The sequence below is a fragment of the Aphis gossypii genome, chromosome 2 (assembly GCF_020184175.1).
Source record: "Aphis gossypii isolate Hap1 chromosome 2, ASM2018417v2, whole genome shotgun sequence".
Taxonomy (NCBI): Eukaryota; Metazoa; Arthropoda; class Insecta; order Hemiptera; family Aphididae; genus Aphis; species Aphis gossypii.
This window is the reverse complement of record NC_065531.1, coordinates 63,921,953-63,943,241: the sequence shown is the minus strand read 5'-3', so window position 1 is coordinate 63,943,241 and position 21,289 is coordinate 63,921,953. Positions and strand designations below refer to the sequence as shown.

Genomic DNA, 21,289 nt, shown 5'->3' with positions numbered 1-21,289 from the left:
CTATTTGTATAATACGTTTTGTATAAACGTGTTAACAGTTTGACACACACACACACAAACACATAATATTGTAAAACCAATGCAATCATCAATTCGCTCAAGGTATAAAATTAAAAATTTTTAGATATTTTTAATTACTTGCAGATCATAAATAACGTTTAATAAACACAATAACTGAATTAATAGCACATGATAAATTATATATTACAATAGTCGCGAGAAAAACAAGACGGTTACAATAATATAAAAATTATGTCGAGTAAAAAAAAAAAAAAATATATAAAATTAATAACGGTGTAAGTGCAATGTACATATTATTATTATATTAAACTGATGGCTGGAAATTTATTTTCGCTTGTGTACAAATGTATAATATGTAATAAATAATATGTACATTAGAATAAAATATAACACGCGTTATTATGATGAACTTGAATTATTTTCGTTTCTTACTTATGGATAAATGAATATTAAACACGTCGTATTACAAATATTTATGCATTTTATAAGGATTATATTATTGCATAATATGATGTAAATACAGTTTTAACGGCGCTTATAAATATTATTATAGCGTAGGTAGGCTAGGTATACTTTAAACTTATATTTAATTAATTTATAACTTTATAATGCCACATACGCATATGATCCATTGAATAGCAATGTACACTCAATTTTCAAATCATCTTTTGGGACAATGGTAATAAACATGTATAAAAAAAAATAAGCTAACATATTATTACTATTTTATATCTTAGTGATTTATTAGGTTTTAAATCGGGAACAGATCTGTTCGTTTAAAAAAAACACTTGACTCGTATTAAATAATGAATACTAAACAAATATTTTTTTCACGATTTAATAAGCATATATCTTACAATATTGACAAGCTGCAGAGTGATTATAGGTAGGTACTGCCCTCTGTCGTAAGTACACTCGTTTAATTGTTAAACGGTTATGCGTATACTATATGAAAACATTATATTGGTTTCGATATCAGCCGTTGTGTGACATATTATATAATATATTATCATTAAACATCATCCTTAGAAAAGTGTTTGGTCCCAGCAGTATATATATAATAACGAATAGGACAATAAAAAATATACCTAATAATAATATTACGTGTAACGGCAGTTGAATTTTTTATCAGCCGCAATTAAATGTCGAGAGAAATAAAAAAAAAAAAAAAATTGTTAGCAACAGGCGTGTTCTGAAATCGCAGGTGACACGCAGGTGCAGCAGTTGAGCGGCGGACCACGAGTGCGCGGTGGCCCGTCGTCGTCGTCGTCGTGGCGTCGGTCAACACCGTTTGCAGCGTTCGGTTTGGAAAAAATACCTCAGGCTCTTGACGTACAGCGAATTGACTCCGACGAGGATCTTGTCCCACTTGTTCAGCGACGCCCTCCGCGGGTACGCCGGGCTGGCCTGGACCGCGCACGCCACGCCGCGGTAAATGTCCGTGGCCACCAGCACTGGACCGCGCACCTCGTACGGCAGGTACCGGATGCCCTCCAGCGACTCCAGCTGATGTCGGTTGGCCAGATCGATCATGCGCGCGGCGAACGTTTTCAACTTGTCGGAACCGAGCGTCCACGGTTTCCTGTCGGCGCACAGGACCTTCAAGTCCGCGGCCGCGTCGTCCATGTACTCGGCGGGCACGTAGCACCTCCCCAGCGTCTCGCTGTCGGTAACGATGTCCCGAGAGATATTGACGATCTGCAGCACCTGCGGAACACATAATATGAAAACCATGAAAAACATAGAAAAGTAAATATGAAAAACCTTGTTTCTCGAAACATTCGTATATAGGTACGCCCGCGAAATGCCGACGCACAATATGATAATATTATATCGTACACGAATTGCCAATAGGAAGACCATACTATGCTATAAGTCCATTATTGGCTGCAGCCCCAAGACTCGTTTTCACTACGGTAGAACCCCTCCGATCCGTTACCTGACTGGGACTGGGGGTGTGGTCGGAACGCCGAAAAGGTCCGTGGATTATCAGAATATATACACAAACATTTGAAGAATAAATAATCTTATCGAATTTATTTATGAAACTATTTTAAATATTATTTTTAATTACACACGAGTATTAAATTATTTACTACATAATATTATGTGTATAACACAAACAATTTGAATGAAAGTATTACGAAAAATATAAAAATATAATATAATATTACTTTTTAATGTTCGATCCAAATGTACATATTTTTAAAGTATACATATCGATAATATTAAGGTCGGATGAACCGGAGTAGCGGACTATAGCCGAGGGCGGACGAGAGGGGTTCTACTGTATTTCATTTTCTTTTTAATCCCAGCACGGTGTAGGTATATGCCATATGATATTATACTATGGGCGTTACGATAAAAATTTATGAAAACAATATTCGTGTTTGTTGTAATAACATAGAATTAAATTGTTTGTTTTTTTTGTTGTTGTTGATAAATACGGTTTGTTTAAAAGTAAAAAAAGTTACGTTTTGACTACTATTATATTATTATATTTTGTATGCGTAATAGTTTTAACTTGATACAAACAATATCTAGGGTAAACCCTTTATTTATAATATATTTATAGATCTTTTCAAGCTTTCCTATCTTTATAACTTTTTCACCATATCCCACCCTACGCGTATAAATATTTTAACATTTGAGAAACTATACGCATTTGACTTCTGATGAAGGTATATCAACATTTTGAACGGAAAAAAATGTACAGTAAAAAGTGGGTACTTGTTTGAAAAGTAAATGGTTGTATCACTGTGGAATATAAGTAGCTAGTATACAAAATATCAAGTATTTGAAAGTATTGTCTTTAAGTTTATAAAAACCAGAATTTGAATAAATTTATTGTTAAAGGAAAACATTTGAGCGAGCGTGCTAAAGAATCATCCTGCTTATATAATATATAAACCCATAATATACATCATGTCTATTCTCACCTGTCCCATCTGTTGCGCTTTTCTGATAACGAAATCATGCCTTGCATCGTCGTCGATATTTACACCACTCTTGTGCATCATCACGTACACGCACAGCGCTCCCACGCTACCGGCCACGTAGCTCGAGTACAACATCAGGTCGGCCTCGTTTTGAACTACTTTACCTTCCACGTCCCATCGGTAGCCGTCGAGCAGCTCGTAGAACGGTTTCCGGGGCAAGTAAAAGGATATCCGTGATATAGCCCGAAAGCACGATAGCTCTTCGTCGGTCAGCTCTTTGCGATACCGTTGCCAGTCCACTTCTGGTTCTCGCGGTGTCGACTTCTTCACGTCGTAGTCCGCACTTCTCTCCGCGAAAAGTTCACCAATGAACTTTTCAATCAGCGTCAGTTTTTGCTTCTTCACGCCGACGTTCGGCTCGCTGTCGATCATGTCGTCCGTCACCCGACAAAATGCGTATAATATGATCAAATGCAAACGTACTCCTGCGGGAAAGACAGTGTAAAGCTGGGATGTAAATTAATGTTTTTAAAAGGTCGTTTTGGAAATTTAAAGCTTTTGGATATTTAAAGCTTGTAGAATTTAATACAATTACATATTTATAATCCATAAAATAAAGAAAAAAAATGAAAATGAAAATTAATGAAAACCTCTTTAATTTACCACTAAAATTAATAATTAAAAAAAATAAATTTCTTCTTTTTAGGACAAATATATTTTGCTCGGGGATACATCATTTAGCGACCCTTGATATACAGTATATTATATTATAGGGTTCAAAATTTTTAAAGCGGATTAGCCGTGTCACACACGCTTGTGAGTTCTATGAATATAATAACTAATAAGTGCATCTTGCATAAACGTGTGCAAGAAATAGACGAGTAACATTAAAGTGGACATTACTGCTGAAATATTTCGTTGACGTTGTATATAATATATTTAGAGTATCTTAGAGACATATTAAGTTTAAGGCGATTAGCCGTGAAAAGATGATCTATTTATTTATTAAAAATGTTCGATCTACTACTGAAAATGAACCAGCTAGTAAAATGGTATGAAAAAATAACTGTAATTTTTATACATTACGTCATATATGTCTATCGCAATGTAGAATATCATTTTTATGAGAGATATAGAATTAACATCACATTTGGGAATCAGCTCCCGGAGTTTTGACATTGACATCGTTTTTAGAGCAATTCAAAACAAAATGTATACTTACCTACATAAATAATATTGGTTTTTGGTATATTATACACTTTACAAAGATATCGTATCGTCTATTTCGAATTTATAAACATAATTATAATTCAATGACTTAAAAATAATAAAATGCCTGCCCGCCATTAGATCATCTTCTATATATAAAATATATTATGAATAAAAGATACTTTACCTGCTGGAAAAACGAGACTGGCCACGTCGAACGATTTAGAAGCTGTTTTGAGTACGTTTAGACAATGTCTGATGTCATTGACTGGACTGGGAGACATGTCGCATTCGGCCGTCACAAAAGCTCGCATTTGCTGACTGTTGTATTTCCAACTCGCGCTATAACGGAGTGGAAAGTCGAACGTGTACGTGTCCGCAAGCCCGTGGGACTTGTCGAAAGCCATGCTTCCCAGTACGATTATCACGTTGGTGATCAGAAAGAACAGGCATTCCTCGAATGGTAAATCGTCGGCGACGAATATTTCCAACGAGGTCTTCTCGTTGATGTGCCATACGTCGTCTTTGAGCGCTATGCGGTCGACCCAGCACAGGTACAAAGTCGGAACAATAACCGCGATCGCCGACGACGTTGACTTTTTGACGAAGTAATTACCGGCACCATACCACAGGAACATTATGACTGGGCACGACCACCAAAGGATGCAACCCAAATAGAACGTGTCTGTACCCGGTACAGCTATGTTGTAGCCTTTAATCGCCGTCAGCGCTAAAGCTAATATCGGTATCCAACGGATCAGTGTGTAGCTTGTCTTATTGTAATTGAAATTGAAACAAGCCGGACACCATCTTGTGCAAATCAAGGCCCACAGCGATGTCATAACGGTTTGTATAACGAAAAACATGTACTCTTCAACGGGCACATATCCTATAACGGCTAAAATGTTTTTGGGCTTGTACATCCAGGCGTTGTGGAAGATTATATAATTGTCCCACGGTGTCGTATAGACAAACGCCATCGTACAGACGAATGCCATTTTGAACAGTTCTAAGCGACTTATAAACGGCCATGTTATCGACGCCAACACTGCGATGATCGGCAGAGTATAAATAAGATGCACGTCTATGTAAGTTAGCATTTTCAGTATAGTAGGTGACTGGTAAAACTGAAACATATACGTAAAAAATTATTATTAATCATAATATCTGCAGTTAATACAAATATATATACATATATATATATGTAGGTATTAAGAGTATATATTATAATATCAAACATTACTAATGTAATATATTATCCTTATAGGTAGGTACAATAAATATTATACGAATATACGGCGCATATATTGTTGAATATTTTTTTCTCTTTCTCAAATTTCGTTAAATTGGATTTTTTAGTTTTTACACTCCATAAATACATACGTTTTTTTAATACATTGTTTGTTTTGTGACAATTTTAGATTCGAGATAAAATTAATTTATATAAAAAAATAATATGAGTATATATCGCTTAAAAAGTGTATATAGATTTAATCATTAAAACAACTAGTTAGCTAACCGCCAAGAACAAGATATTTAGATATAACTATATGGTACTGACAGTTTTTAAAGGTTACAGTTCTAAGTATAGGATACTGATACTGTATACGCTGAATCCCTATGGAAAATAACAAGAGACATGACAATTTAAATTTAAAATTTTGGTTGTTATTAAATCATAACAATTGCTAAAACCACGTGGTTTTTGATTTCATCACGCATAATCCGTGTAAAATCGTCAAATAAAATTTAATTTTGAGACAAATAAGGTATCAATTTAGGTTTGAATGAAAAATATAAATCAAAGTAATCATTTTATTGAATTATTATTTTATATAGAATATAATTATTGTTCTAAATTATTATTTTTTAATTATATTTTTAATTACAAAACTAATATGAGTATAAAATAAAAATATATGATTAGATTAAAAACCATTGGTTTATTTTTAAATATAATTACAGCGATTAATTAAATCCGCATATACAATACAGTAAACAGATAGATAGTGGATTTTCACATATATCTAATACAGTACAGATTGGGTTATTAGGTTCATATTTTTTCTTTAGCCAATTTATATTTTATGTTTTATATTGAACAGGCCATAGTAGGTGTCTGTAATAATGATATTATAGCATCTTATATAATATTATTTCATTTTAATATTAATTATTTATATACATCATACATCTTAACCTTCAGTGTTTCTCGTAACCTTTACCTTTATATTTACTAAAATGTTTATAAGGTAAATAATAAAGACTATATTTGATAAGAGTACACATTATATTTTTAAATATTTATAAATGATAAATTTCACTTTTGTTTTTAAGTTTTTTGTACACGGCATATACTATGTTTCTTTTGTTGACATTTGAATCAGTTAATACACAACATCACACACCATTGTTAAATTATAAAGTTCTAGAAAATATAATAGCTATTATAATATGACACTAATATGTATGATACTTAAATGAGTATGTAATATAATATATAAATAAAATAAAAAATATTCAAATATAATATAATATACGTTTATGTTATTTAATATTGTGCAGTAATAACTAAAAACCAAGGTTGTACTATTTGGCGTGACAAGAAAATATTTTAATTACTGTACTTAACCGTCTTAACCTATTTAACTTAGTAAATCAACAATTATTGTTGTGTAACTCATCTAGTTCATCTAGGCACCCATAAACCATGTTACAGACTACAGTTTAAAATCACACTGGTCCGAAAACCATAATATCATATTTTCTTTAATATAATATAGTTTTCGAACATCTGTTCTGTAACGGCTGCCAAAGTATCACGATGGGCTGGATGACAGATAACATTTATTTAAACTCCAGTCTATTGTTAGGTACGTTTTTAAAATAACTTACCTAATAGTACAATGTACTACAAATTTGCATTTTGAAACATTGCACTTGTAACTTATTATTAATTGTAGGGCTATTGATTGTTAATTCAGAACACACAAGTATGCTTCTTACAGATAATTTAATTTATATATAAGATTTTATTAGTATTGCAAGTGGTGTAACTATAATGTGAATTTTGTATACACTAAATGAGGAAAAAAAATTAAAATATTGAAAACCAATAAAAAATTATGTCATATTGACGTTAGTGATGACTGATTTGTGAATAAGCGAATAATAAAGATAAAACCGAAAATAAATTAATATTGAATTATGTAATCAAATATTTTTTTATCTATATTATCTATTGCCTCAAACGTTTTGCTACTTATTTCTGTGACACTTCACTATCCTCTATAATAGAAGCTTAAAACATCTATTTATAACTAGTTACTAATCAAAATTACCTAATTACTGATTTGAAATTCAATTCTGAATTTAATTATGATTGTACCTGCGTATTTATTTTATAATGATGTTTCTATTGAAATATTTGCCCTTAAGGAGTAGTAAAATAAAATTGACCTCCATCGTATTATTATACATAGGCTGTTTCGTGTTATTTATATATATTTATTTGGTTTTTATTTTTTACTTAGTTATGTATGATAACATTTTTGTTTGTGAGTGAAAAGTAAATAAATTCCTGTTATTATAGTAAATTTAAAAAATACTGAAAATATATTCTGGCACAATCTTGTTTTTGACATAATATTATATTTTATGTCTTATGGCTGGTCGTCATTCTGTTAATTTTTGCGACACCGAGAATATTACCATGACATCATTAACGTTTAATGTGTGCATGTGTGTGTGTGTCGACCGATGGGTACCGATTCCCGGAAATTAGCGATTATACGACCGTTATCGAAATCGCGTTGGCTTGTGATCTTTTAGTAACATTAGGTATAGCCCGTTCTATAATAAATGTATTGATGATAAAAATAACTCGTTGTAAATTATAATATTATAATATAACTAACGTTGGTTAATAGTTTGTTCATCGATGTCAGTAGGTATCATACTATCATCGGTATTTGTAAGTTACCTACAGTTAAATCCTCGTCTCCTCGTATCTAATATCAAATTGACATTGACATTCTTATGTCAACTATATTCAGTAGAAACAAGACGTATACATGTACCGATGTATCTGCATGTAGTGTAGACACTCTTAAGTTTTTAGTTTTTTACACTACTTATATAATTTTGAAAATCAACAAATTAATAACGATTTTAGTTATTTTATCGCGATTCAAAAAATATTATTTGTAGCGTATTCAAACTTTTTGCCATAATATTTATTATTATTTATTTAATGCAATATACTTTTAAAAATATTTAGGTCAATTTTAAGCTATTTATACCCACCGTGAACCTATTCGGCTGTTTACATCGTCCTATGATACACGGGTATTGACTCAATCAAATTAAATATTATTATACAATGTATGCAATTGATTTTTTTGGTAAAAATTAGCTTAACTTATTGCATTATTATTAATAGAAAAATAAATTACTCAAGTATAGTAATACAAATATATTATAATCAATTATATCACTTGAAAATATAGACTGACAGCTCGTTGCCGTTCAGAATCGTTTTTCGTTATATATACGATAACTTATGGAATTAAAATGTTACATAATCATTAAAATTGACTAATTAATGACGAACCTGACCTTTACTGTACGTTTGTATAGCTAAGCGATTTCTCTGTTTTTTTTTTATTTAACTAATGAAAAAAAATGTTTTTGAAATATTTTGAAATTATTTAAAAAATACTTTACTTTTAAAATTAATGTTGAATGAAATTAAAAATGTTTGCTTTTATTCAGTCGAAAAAAAATTTCAATTTCAATAACAAAAACAAAAACAAATAGTAAAAAAATATATATTTTATAATGACTTAAAGTTATGTAAAAACTCATTAATATTTAATAGATATTCTTCAATAAAATAATTATTTAGGTAGGTACCTAAAAAAACTCCCTTTGAAAAATAATTAATAGCTGTTATATAGATCATTAGTTATTACAGTAGTATTAATAAATAATTATAGTATCTACTATAGTATACTATACCTATCTATCTATATTATTATAAGCACATAGTTCTATGAACATTGAACATCTTATATCACATTAATTATAATAATATAGAAATAATTTTAAATAAATTAATGAATTATTATACAATAATCTTTTATTAATATCCGTTAAATAATTGATTTATAAAAATGATATAGATAACAGTTGTAATAGTTAATATTGTTAATATATTACAGAAAAGAGACAAATAGAATAATTGATAATTATATTATAATTATTATAGTCGTTGCCAGATAAATTGAGACGGCGGCGGCGGCGCTTTTCAGTAAGTGTAGCCCAAACCAGTCGCTGGCAGTGTGGTGCAAAGGTCACACAGTTGGCTACGACGCGTGCAGTTACCAGTTCGAACCCGGCTCAGTGCAAAAAATTATTTTAAAATTTCTGATTTTAGTTCTTAAATAAAAGATTATTATCAGAATATTTGATTTTTAATTAATATCGTAAAATAATTTTTGTAACAATTGTTGGTTTATTGATGTATTTTCGATGATTATATTGAAATATAGAGAACCACTGGTTATCAGCTGTTATCGCCGTCTCAATTTATCTAGCAACGACTGTACTAATTTTCTGCATAATATTTACTTGCATAGGAATTTATTTCAGATCTTTTTTTTTTTAATTTTATTGATGACTGATTATTGATCAAAGACCTTTAGAACATATTTTAGTTTATTTGTATAATTTATGATAAGTAAGGTTTTTACGTTTTTATGAGTTAATTAATTGATATCCTCTCTTTAGTGGTTTTTATACTTAATACACTTTAATTATCATATTAATGATTAAACATCAATTATTAAAATTATAATTAATAATAATTAATATCATATGTTGTACGTATAAGATTTAATTTAATTTTCTATATTGACCGGACAGTCCGGATAGATCGATCCAGGAATGAATATTATTATTTATTTTTAACTCAAATTTTTTTTTTATTATTATTATTATTAACTTGAATATATCATCTTTATTGGACTACTATATTGTTACTGTTAACATTGTAAGCATTTTCTATTTACTTATAGACAAAATTGATTTATTAGAAAATTGGTGTTATATGTAAATAATCTTATTTTCCATAGATTTGAGGAGTGTGTACTTCTCAAGTCTTAAATTGTTCCAATATGACAATATATAACTTTATTATAATATAGATTAGATGTAAAACTCAGTTGTTATTATTTCTGATATGTTAAAACATAATTTATTCCAAATTACATAGAAAAAAATAAATTAATAGTAAATAAAGTAAATAAGTAAATTAATTGATCAACAATATTGCTGAATAGAATTTATTTAAGATTATTTTAAATTTTGCGTTCATAATTCATATTAATGTAATTATTTTATATATTCCTAATAAATTTGATTATATTATGTAATAAAATGTGGCTGATTACTCGATTATATAAGGATAGTTTAAAAAAAATGATGTACAATCATATATCAATTTTAACGCACAGTTTGTCAAACTTTTATCAAAATTTAATGGAAACATAACTGTTTAATGAATATAGGATATTATGTTAAATTTGAATTCAATGATTTATCATTATATATACAAAAAACGATTCTGAGTGGAGACAGTCTGTAGTCAGTCTATATGATATCTTAAAATTAAAGACCGGATTTAGTTGCACTAAAAATATGTCAAAATTGCAATGAAAATAATACAATAATTGCATAATAAAATCATCTAATTGCTTCAAAAAAAGTACAAATTGCTTTATAAAATGTTATCTTAAAATTTTACAAAATGTATAATTATTATTTATTTTCTTACAAACATGATAGACATTTACAAATCATAAAATAAAAAAGTTTTTTAAAGTATTTAATAATTAAAATATATTATTTTTCTGAATTAAAATTTATAATTATGTACATTTCTAAATTGTATTCTTTAAAATTATATCGTCGGTTACTTAATACATATTTATACAAAGAAAATGATCTTTCAATATCCACACTGGTTATAGACGCATATTTAAAACAATTCAAACATACAGAGTATTTTAAAAATTGTAATCGTAACGGGTAATAAACTATTGTTATCGATATCATTAACGACCTATAGAAGTCCATATCGCCACGTATACCTATCTATATTTTTATTACACCTTTATACTTCTTAGATCAAATAATCTAACCAATAATGAATATCCACAATAATTTTATTATTTTTGTATTATAAAATTAGTTAAGAAATATTGATATGTACATTTAATTACGTAAAATATAAAAAATTGCAAAAAATTGCAAAAATTGCAACATAAAATTAAATAGAAAGACTGCAATTAATACAAATTGTGTACATATTTGATTAGATTTGATTTATCTTTAAAATTTGTTTTGTGTTTAGAAAATAAAAATATTTGTAGTGGCAAAAAATTCATGTAATAATTAATAGTTTCTAAATTACAATAAAACATTTAAATCTTTGTCCTTTGTTTGAATACCCAATTTCGTTAAAATTTGACCGAATTAAAATTTAAAATTGAACTTAAAACGCTCTCAAAAAATATCGTGATTTATACTTTTAATATTTTTAAATAAAAATAAAAAAGACTTGTTATAATTTTGACAAAAATAGATTTTTATTAACACAAGTTTTAACAGTAAGATTAAGTGATGTAAAGGTAACATTAAATAGTAAATATATAAATTTATGATTTTAGAGACTGGAGAGTTGGTGCAAAAAATCATCCATTAGTCAACTTCGTGATTTGAACGTAAAGGGGGTTAAATAAGTCACGAAATCACGTTCGTTTTAGAAATATTGATTGTATGAAGTGCATGCAATCAATTAAATAATACTTGCATTTTTTCAATACTTAATTTAAAATATTCTATCTAAATACACTTATTGTTATGGTATTTTATGTGTGAAAAATAATTTTCATTTCAAATCATTATTTAAAAATTATAAATTCATTTCTATACGATTAACTATACTAAAAGGTATCTATATTGGAATTTAAATGTACAATTTTACAGAAAAATGTATGGAAAATAAATAATAACAACATTATGTAATATCGTTATGTAATAATGACGTAATGACTAATTAATAGAATGAAAAATATAATTGCAAACGTTTTAAAAATAAGTTATTTTAATTACTTCGTCGATGAACTGTGAACTGTATGTATTACTGTATAATGAAAGTCCATTTTTATAAGGATCACAATATTATACAGTTTGTAACATGTATAATTATATATAATACATAAGAGAAGGAAGGAAGGAATAGGAAGAAAGTTAACTTTTTAGTATCTTACTAAAAACCTGGATGATATTTTAACGCACCATGAAAGTATCTATACAACGCATATATATTGTATATTGTATGACATTATATCTTAAATCTATATTGTTTACTTATATTCTATAAGTAAGCCTATATAAATAGTTTCGGAATAAATTGAAAAAAAATTAAATACTTTATAAAGAATATTCGTATTATAGTCCAAATATCAAATTTATAAATTATCTATTTAAAATTCAATTTGCTGAGGATTTTGGAGATTATTTTAGATTAAAATATGTTTTTATTTAAAATCCACAAAATTAATAAAGCTCTGGTTTCCTACAACCGCGCATCCATGATCACGCAAATTTTGCCACAGTAGCGACCGTTGCGTGATAACGCAGCGTGGTTGTAAGAAACCAGGGCTTAAACTATAGAAATGTAAAATTCAATAATTACAGTATATAAATAACTAGCTGATTTTCTATTATGTTGTTCGTTACAAATTAAATGCCAATAAAATATTTGTTAAATGTAAATTGCAATTAGGTATATAGATTATTAACCCAATTATTTGTATTTGATCAAATATAAAATATAGGTTTAAAATTATATCTAGTTATTATAATATTTCTATTAGTTTATTTAGTGTAGCCAATTTTAATTCTATAAAAACAAAAATATATTGGTCTTTACCCGTGTGAGCCGATCCTTTTTAAAATTTAAAAAAATTACTTAGGGGTGCAAAGGATCGATTATAGAATAGAATCATGCATTTACCAAATTTTAAAAACACGTATTTAATAGACTTGGCTGGTACACAAATTTCCTTTTATTATTATAGAAGATATAATTGAGTTATGCCAAACAATATCGCAAAAAATACACTAAAAATTAAAAAGCATGTATAATATTAATAATATAATGAAAAAAGTTAAAAATTCTTATGGGATTATCACGACTTTTAAATAAGTATTAAATCAATTAATTAGTAATGTATATTAATGCATAATATTATTATAGGTATCAAGTGGACCTAAGACATAGAGTATGTCACTTTAATGGGTGTTTTAAATTTGAATGCAATGAGAGACATAATTGTATACTAAAATCGATTCACAATGAAGATGATTTGTCGGCCAAGGGTTGGTTAACCTAAATTGGGTGGTGAAAAAGGAGGTTAACGTTTTAATGACCTGAATACCCTTAAATGAAATTTTTTACAGAAAATGGCAATTTAAACAACTGGTATATGTTTCAAGTTTCTATGACTAGTAATTTTTAACTGTAACAAAAATTTAAAATTATTTGATAGTAAATCGTTATTTTAAGCGTGAATTTCGTAAAGATTTAAATTTAAGATACCATTTTTTAAGCGGCCAATGCTCAACTTCTTTTATAATTATTGTTAGCCAAACTTATGAAAATCTCGCATTAAATTTTAAACTCTTAGTTACTTTACAAAATTTTTTCATTCATTTCTAACAAGGAAATTATTTGCAAATATTCATGATTTTAACGAATTTTGTCAGTATTTGTACCTACTTCAAAAGCTAACAAAAAAAAATTGTACCCAATGATTTTTGATATTTTTTCAAGTACCATAAGAACAACTTATAAGAAATCTTGTATTTAATTTTAAAAATTAAAAAAAAAAAAATACTTAGAAAAATCGAAAATTTCAATTGTCTATAAATAGCTCAAAAGAATATTTTTGTAAATTTAACCGTGTACGGATAACACCAACATGAACATTTTGTGAAAATTTAAAGTATTAACAGTGATTTGTTTTTGAGTTATAACTACCTATGTAAAAAATCGATATGGTCGAAAACTGATTTTGCGTAAAAATTACGCCACTATTTGTGGTTTTCCCAAAGTTTTTTGAAATCTGATGGAAACTTCTTAATTTTGACCTTTATCAAGGATATTACATTTGCCATCGGAAACCATTCCTGAAGTTTTAAATTGAAGCATTATTTCAACAAGTTATGGAATACACAGAGACAAAAAAAAAAACACACATCATTGTAAAATCAATATATTCATTATTCCGTTCAGAATTTAAAACATTATGTGGGTTGTAGGTTTAATTCTAATATTTCAAGAGAACTTATTGTAGATAATTTCAGTATAGTGTTAATTGTGTTAATAATGTATATGGAATAATATGAGTTAATATTTTACTAACCTATATGGTATAGAGTGCTGGATCAAATAAAATTGATTTTATTTTAATGTATTATACTGAAACGTTTTTCAAGTAAAAATATGCATTTGAAAAATATATGCAACTATTAAAAAACATAAGAACTATACTTCAACACTGAAAGACATTATAACATTAAAAGCTGATAAATGCTTGTACCTATTTATTATGAAAAATAAAAAATATTTAAATAAGAAATTACCATCTCTATATACAAATTGTTAGTCTTATATTATATAATATGAAAATAGAAGTTTAATTATTGAACAACCATTTAATATATTTAATTAGAGGCATTAGATATAATAAGTGCCTACTTGTTACATAATAATTATAACCTTTGAAAATAATAACACACACACCAAATATAGCTCAAAAATAAAAAAATATTTTAATTAATAGGTATAGATGCTATAGATTTTGAACTCTGTTATCATGTACATTAACACAATTTTTAATATCGGAAGTGTCAATAGTTGTACACTACGTAACCATTGTTTATGTTTTATAAGATAAAATAATAACGTAGGTACCTACTTAAACTCGACAGTACCTATATATTAGTAGTATCAGTTATACCAGCAAATCCTACAGAAATTATATATTTTTAATTTAGATTTTTGAGTATTCTTAAATAATTATATTTTAAAAGTGAAGTTGTAAATATAATTTATTATTTGAAAACACGCTATTGACTAAAGGTATGTATTTAATTTAATATTATTTCTTTATAAGGATTCTGATTTAGCTTCTGTTGATTTTACAGAAATGTATATTAAAAATATATTAAATTTAACAATAAAAATGCCTAAATACAAAGTTTGATTTAGGTAATAATGATTTAAATTTTGAAATTTAATTTTTTTTTTTTAATTTTGATTTATTACATATTATTTTGTTCTTTTATAACTTACTTTTCAATTTTTATTACTTTTCTTTTCATATTTATTTTGGTCTTATAAATATTTATGTGGTTAGGCACGTGATACTAAACTAATAATATCATTAATTTAAAATACTTAATGTTTTGTAGATTTTTATATTTTTTAAACTATGATTTTAAATTTATTTGTTAAGGTTTTTATAATACCTTCTATTCAAAACCCTAATCATCATTTTTTGAACATAATTTATAATATCGAATGTTATTAATATTTTTTTTAATTCAAAGTATATATCATAATAGTTGTAAAAACAAATTACTTAAAACAAAATAGTTATATAATATAGCATTAGTTTATGACCAAATTGTTTTTTTTTTTTTGTAATTTAAACTAAATTACTTAAATGTATATAAGTACTTGATATATTCAACACATATTTATTTAAGTATTTTTTATACATAATATAATTAAAAATGTATTGTATTTTCATAATTATTTGATACAAGCTTAATTTTAAAGTCAAAAGTTATTTTATGCATATTAATAATACATTGCCACAGATAAAATTTTGACAACATTGGATAATAGGTATTTAAACAAAAATAATCATTTTATCTTTTTATCTTTTTATTTTACAATTAAAAAAAATATTAATAGTACCTATGGGGTATTAAATGTTTTAAATTTTAAGTAGCTACAGGTATATATAAATATATTATATTTATATACATTTATAAAATGTAATCTATCAAATTTATACTACAAACCTATTCAAACTATTATACCGTAAGTAGGTATTGACTTATAATTTGTAAGTTAATTATATTAATGACTAATGTATGATAAGATATCTTATACAGTACATAGCAGACGAAATGTTTTAATTTTTTTTTTATTATTGAATAACTACAACATGTAAATATTGTACTATGTGCGAAATGTTACAATAATTAGTGTATTTTTAATTTGCTAATTATTTACAAGATTCTGAAATACATGAGTAAAAGTCTCACAGCTGATACATAGAAATATATAATATATAAACCTAAATATTTATTATATACATTTTAAGTAGTTCATTATGAGTAGTGAAATTTTAATTTTTTAAAATTACATAGACTTATGTAAGTAATTACTTTTTAATTCAAGTATATATTTATACTTTTTTCTTTCATCATTTTTTTTTTTTTTTTAGTTCTGAAATATGACTTATTTTAGTATAATATATTGGTACAAATATTTACAAATTATACTTATTATTTTATTTTTTATCTAGATTCTATTACTGAACTATATCCAATTTAGAAATACATGTATATATTATAGTATATATTTTTTGTTTGGTGGTCACAGTAATCAAAAGATTTACATAGGAAACTAAAAATTGTCAATTATTAAATATATGTAAATACTAGCTAAATCGATATAATTTTCAGAACTCTAAAATCGATTCAGTGGTAGGTATTAAAGAAAACTTATAAATTATAACAGTAAAATATTGTTGTTTTGTTCCATTTACGAAGTTTATAAATAAGTATATGAAGCCATTACCGAAAAAAATAAAAATTTTAATATATATTAAGCTATTTAAAAAATAAAACCCCAGGGAAAATATTCAGGTACATAATAAGTTTTAAGTATACCTCGTCATTGAGGTCATTATTAAATTATATAAAAGTCAATATATTCTATTACTATAGATAAATTAAATTTGATTTAAATGATAAATCGTTGCACGCGAAAAACGAGTAGAGATGGTCATTAGACTACCTACGTATATTTTACACTTTTCTATCAGTAATAGACAATAGTGTAATACTGTAGGTTGCATTAATGCTTACCGTAAAGATTATATACCCTAAAGAAATTACTAACGTATTGTTCACCTATATAATGGTTATCACTCATCACTATTCATTTTATAACCATAACGTTTCGTCTTTTAGTACAATTAAAAATAATATTGGTCTATACAAAATATAGTTATAATATAGTATAATTACTGACATATTATACACTAAATACAATTTAATGCCATGAATGTACTCTTCTTGTAAGTACGTACTTCACTTGAAATTAGTTTTAATATTTTAAAGTTATCATTGAATAAAGTTAATAAAAATTTACGTAATAGCAAAAATTGTTATTTTTTATACAAATATTCAGTTTTGTAAAAATAAACACAAAATATCAACATAATTTTTAAGTAGGTATTTATATATTTTTAGTACTATAAGAACAACTTATGATCAATGATCATGACAAGTATTGTACTACTAGTCTTTTCATTGTATCGAAAAAATCTTAGAACTTCAATCGTTAATAAAAAGTTCAAAAACAGCTAAAATATATTAAAAATTATATTAAATATTGAAAATGCTTAAATTTTTTATAAAATATTTAGTTATTCTTTTAAATTACATCAAAAGAACGAAGTTTATTATTTTTTTGTCGTATTATAATATTACATAAATAGTTTTGTTTTTTATTTATTTATTTTTTAGTTTTCCTCGATTAATAAAAAAAGTACGCGATGTTTGTAATACTAATTTTATACTTTGAATGATAACTAGATCTGATTTTCTAGGAAAAATTAATGCGATTTAATGTTTCAAAAGGTGAAGTAAACACATATACACACAAAAAACATACATATTGTAAAACCAACACATTCATCGCTTCATTATAAGCATTTAAAATTGATTAAAATTTGGTAATGGTCTTAAAAATCTTAAAGAGCAATTTTTATCCGATGATTTTTAATTGAATATAAAAGTGTTAAGAAGATTCCAAGAGCAATAACTCACTACCTACTATTACCATATTATAATATATTATGGCTAAACATAAAAATAGGTATACGTAAAATATTGATATTTGTTCTTACTATAACTGTACTTAAACAGTTAAACCATATTGTTACTTGATTTCATTATTAATTAAATAGATTTAAAATATATTATATTAAGCTTTAAATTATATTTGAAAACAATTAATCTATTTAAACTTTATAACACGGTTTTTTTGTTTATTTCTGAAATGTTTCGATAAATAACGCATAAAGTACCTACTATGCAGACGATTAGAAGACTAAAACATGTCTTCATAATATAATATAATAGATATTCCCACGCTGTTGATAAAAAAAAAATATTTTATTATAAAAACTACGAGTGTCGTAGGAAGTAGGTACAATATAGTTATGTAATATTTACAAACCCGTCATTACAACAAGGTGCGTAGATATACCTACACACCTATCTTTTTCATATAGTATACATTACCTTGATTTTATTGTACTATATAGCACGCAAAATAATTTTGACAACTACGTTAGGCACGTGAACATATATTCAAATAATTCGTTTGTAAAAAAAAAACTATACTAGACAGTTTAGTTAAATAATCGCGTGCCTCGTGGGGTAGTGTCGTAGACGACATCGATTTTACCAATTTCAGATCACTAATTTTCATTAAATGACGACAGATCTATGCATATTATACTACTATAATTATTCACCATACGTATAGGTAGTGGTGGACGTGCGCCAACATAGAATAATAATAAAGACATAGTTTTTTTATCCGTACGACGACCGAGATTACGTAACACTTTGTGTTTCTGCGGTATATAATGTATACAATTTCCTCTATAGATACCTATGATGATGCCATAATGAGCCGACTGCAAGGGCGTTCGATAATTTAATATAACTCAATATAATATTACTATTTTATAGACTCGGCATTAATATAATATCAGGTATGACTGTATATACAGAAAAACGCGATGAATAACTATATAATAGTCGTTTGCTAAACGGTACGATGATTTTATACAGTAGGTATATAATATTACGTTTATGTCGAGAAAATATACGCATATATTTTTTTTTAACCTTTCGGTCGGAGGCCCAGTAATAGTCACAGCTCTTATGCTTCACAAATGGGTCGTGCAGTAAAGGTTATGCTAGATTATCTACCTATGTATAAGTAAACTTATCTCGGCATGGAAAAGACGAGGTAAAATAAGAATGACAATACTAATCTGGACTCTGATTATTTTATGAGTCTTTTCACGAACTTATCTTTGTATATACTTTTCGGTTATAAACTAATTATAAGAAATATAAACCAAATCTTATAACACTGGGTTGCATATACAATCACGTAATATATTATAATTTAATGAATCGATAATGAGTTAATGGTCTCTTAGAATATTTAGTTGCTCATTAAATTTTAGAGTACAATTAAACTTTATTTGCAATTTAGCATACATAAAATGAAATATTTTAATAGGCACCAATTCAAAAACTTAAAATTATTCTTATTAAACGTGTTTTACATACATAAAAAATAAAAAATATCAACGTATAAAGATGAATTTTGTGAAACATTTGTTTTATTTCTCACTCATGTGCAACATAATAAAAAAATAATAATAAGACAAAACGTATTCACGTAAAGTAGTTTTTCGTGATCTTAGATTCTTAGAGTAAAATCACATAGGTATAATAAAAATTTATATTTAGAATAATATTTAATAACAATAATATTCAATTTAAAAATTAATATTAAACGGTTTTGAGAAAATTTTTATGTAAATATATATCAAACCTTTGAAAATATTAGTCTAAAATATTTGTGATTTATTATTTTACTTTTATATTACCTATTCAAAAATACAAAAACTTATTTTAAGTGATTACATTTTGTTGCACGTTGGCCAAAGAGAGAAAAATCAAAAAACAAATAGTGCACTAACACTTTTTAATGAATAATTCAATAATATTATGTAGAATTGTAGGAAAAAATATTATTATGTTCTATTCCTCTAAAATAATTAAATACATTTTTCATGCTTATTTTCAAAATTTCGTCTATTATATATATTTTAATAAAACAAAACTGTCAAGCAACGTAATATTTTTTAGAGGATAACGTGAATCGTGTTAAATGGATTTAGGGTTATGTTCTCAACGATCCTCAAAAATAAAACAGCAACTTCCTTTAATATAAAAATCGGTGCGTAGGTATTTTTCAAATATAATAAAGTACCCGAAAAGTTGGGGTCTATAGTTTATAGATTTCATAATGTTACAATATATTTATACTAACCTATTTAATATGCCTCGGATCTTGTAAAACGTAATCATCGCAACATTCTCACTGCATATTTTAGGCTTCGCATTAGGAGGCGACCTATATACACACATAAATAACATAATAATATTAAAATAAAATAAACGTTTTATATATCGTACGCGCGTGCGTAGCTTTAATACTGTGTGACAATTATTATGTCAGACAGCGGTATAGTCGTGTTATTATTATTATTTTTTTTTCATTAAGTAGTACGAAAGCACTCGTACTTACGATAATATTATGATTGCGTTATTGTCATCGTGTACGATAAAACTATATATTATGTGTTCGAAAAAAACGCACGAAGACGCACGCCGCACAGGACCGCCCCGTACTGATGGACGCGAACGAGTTCATTGTGGTCGGTGTGGGATTTTTAGTTGGAAACGATGCCGGCGCGTATCTTGACTAAAGTCGGCATTCAGTGTGGTGCAACATCGCGTAACATTTCACATTTGTTTTTATTTTAGAGCGCGCGGACCGACGTGCATATATATACGCATTGTACACGATTATAGTGGCGGCGACATCGTGTGCGCCACCGTAGCGGTATGTCGCCCCCCTTCCTCGTAAAGTC

At 26.9% G+C, this 21,289-nt stretch overlaps 1 protein-coding gene across 3 annotated transcripts; it reads right to left on the bottom strand.

Annotated features, from left to right (window-relative positions):
• Positions 1-138: 138 nt before the first annotated feature.
• On the bottom strand, positions 139-21,276 carry LOC114125976 (uncharacterized). 3 transcript variants are annotated; one of them, XM_027989821.2, is made up of 5 exons: positions 20,944-21,276; positions 20,686-20,769; positions 4,357-5,296; positions 2,961-3,445; positions 139-1,728 (listed from the first exon to the last, which is right to left on the bottom strand). In XM_027989821.2, exons 3-5 carry the CDS (start codon positions 5,267-5,269, stop codon positions 1,303-1,305), a joined length of 1,824 nt encoding a protein of 607 aa, XP_027845622.2. In that variant the 5' UTR covers positions 5,270-5,296; positions 20,686-20,769; positions 20,944-21,276; the 3' UTR covers positions 139-1,302. The 3 variants fall into 3 exon arrangements, with proteins under 3 accessions (XP_027845622.2, XP_027845623.2, XP_050055051.1); XM_027989822.2 differs by lacking the exons at positions 20,686-20,769; positions 20,944-21,276 and adding an exon at positions 14,663-14,812; XM_050199094.1 differs by lacking the exons at positions 20,686-20,769; positions 20,944-21,276 and adding an exon at positions 7,065-7,207.
• Between the last annotated feature and the right edge of the window lie 13 nt (positions 21,277-21,289).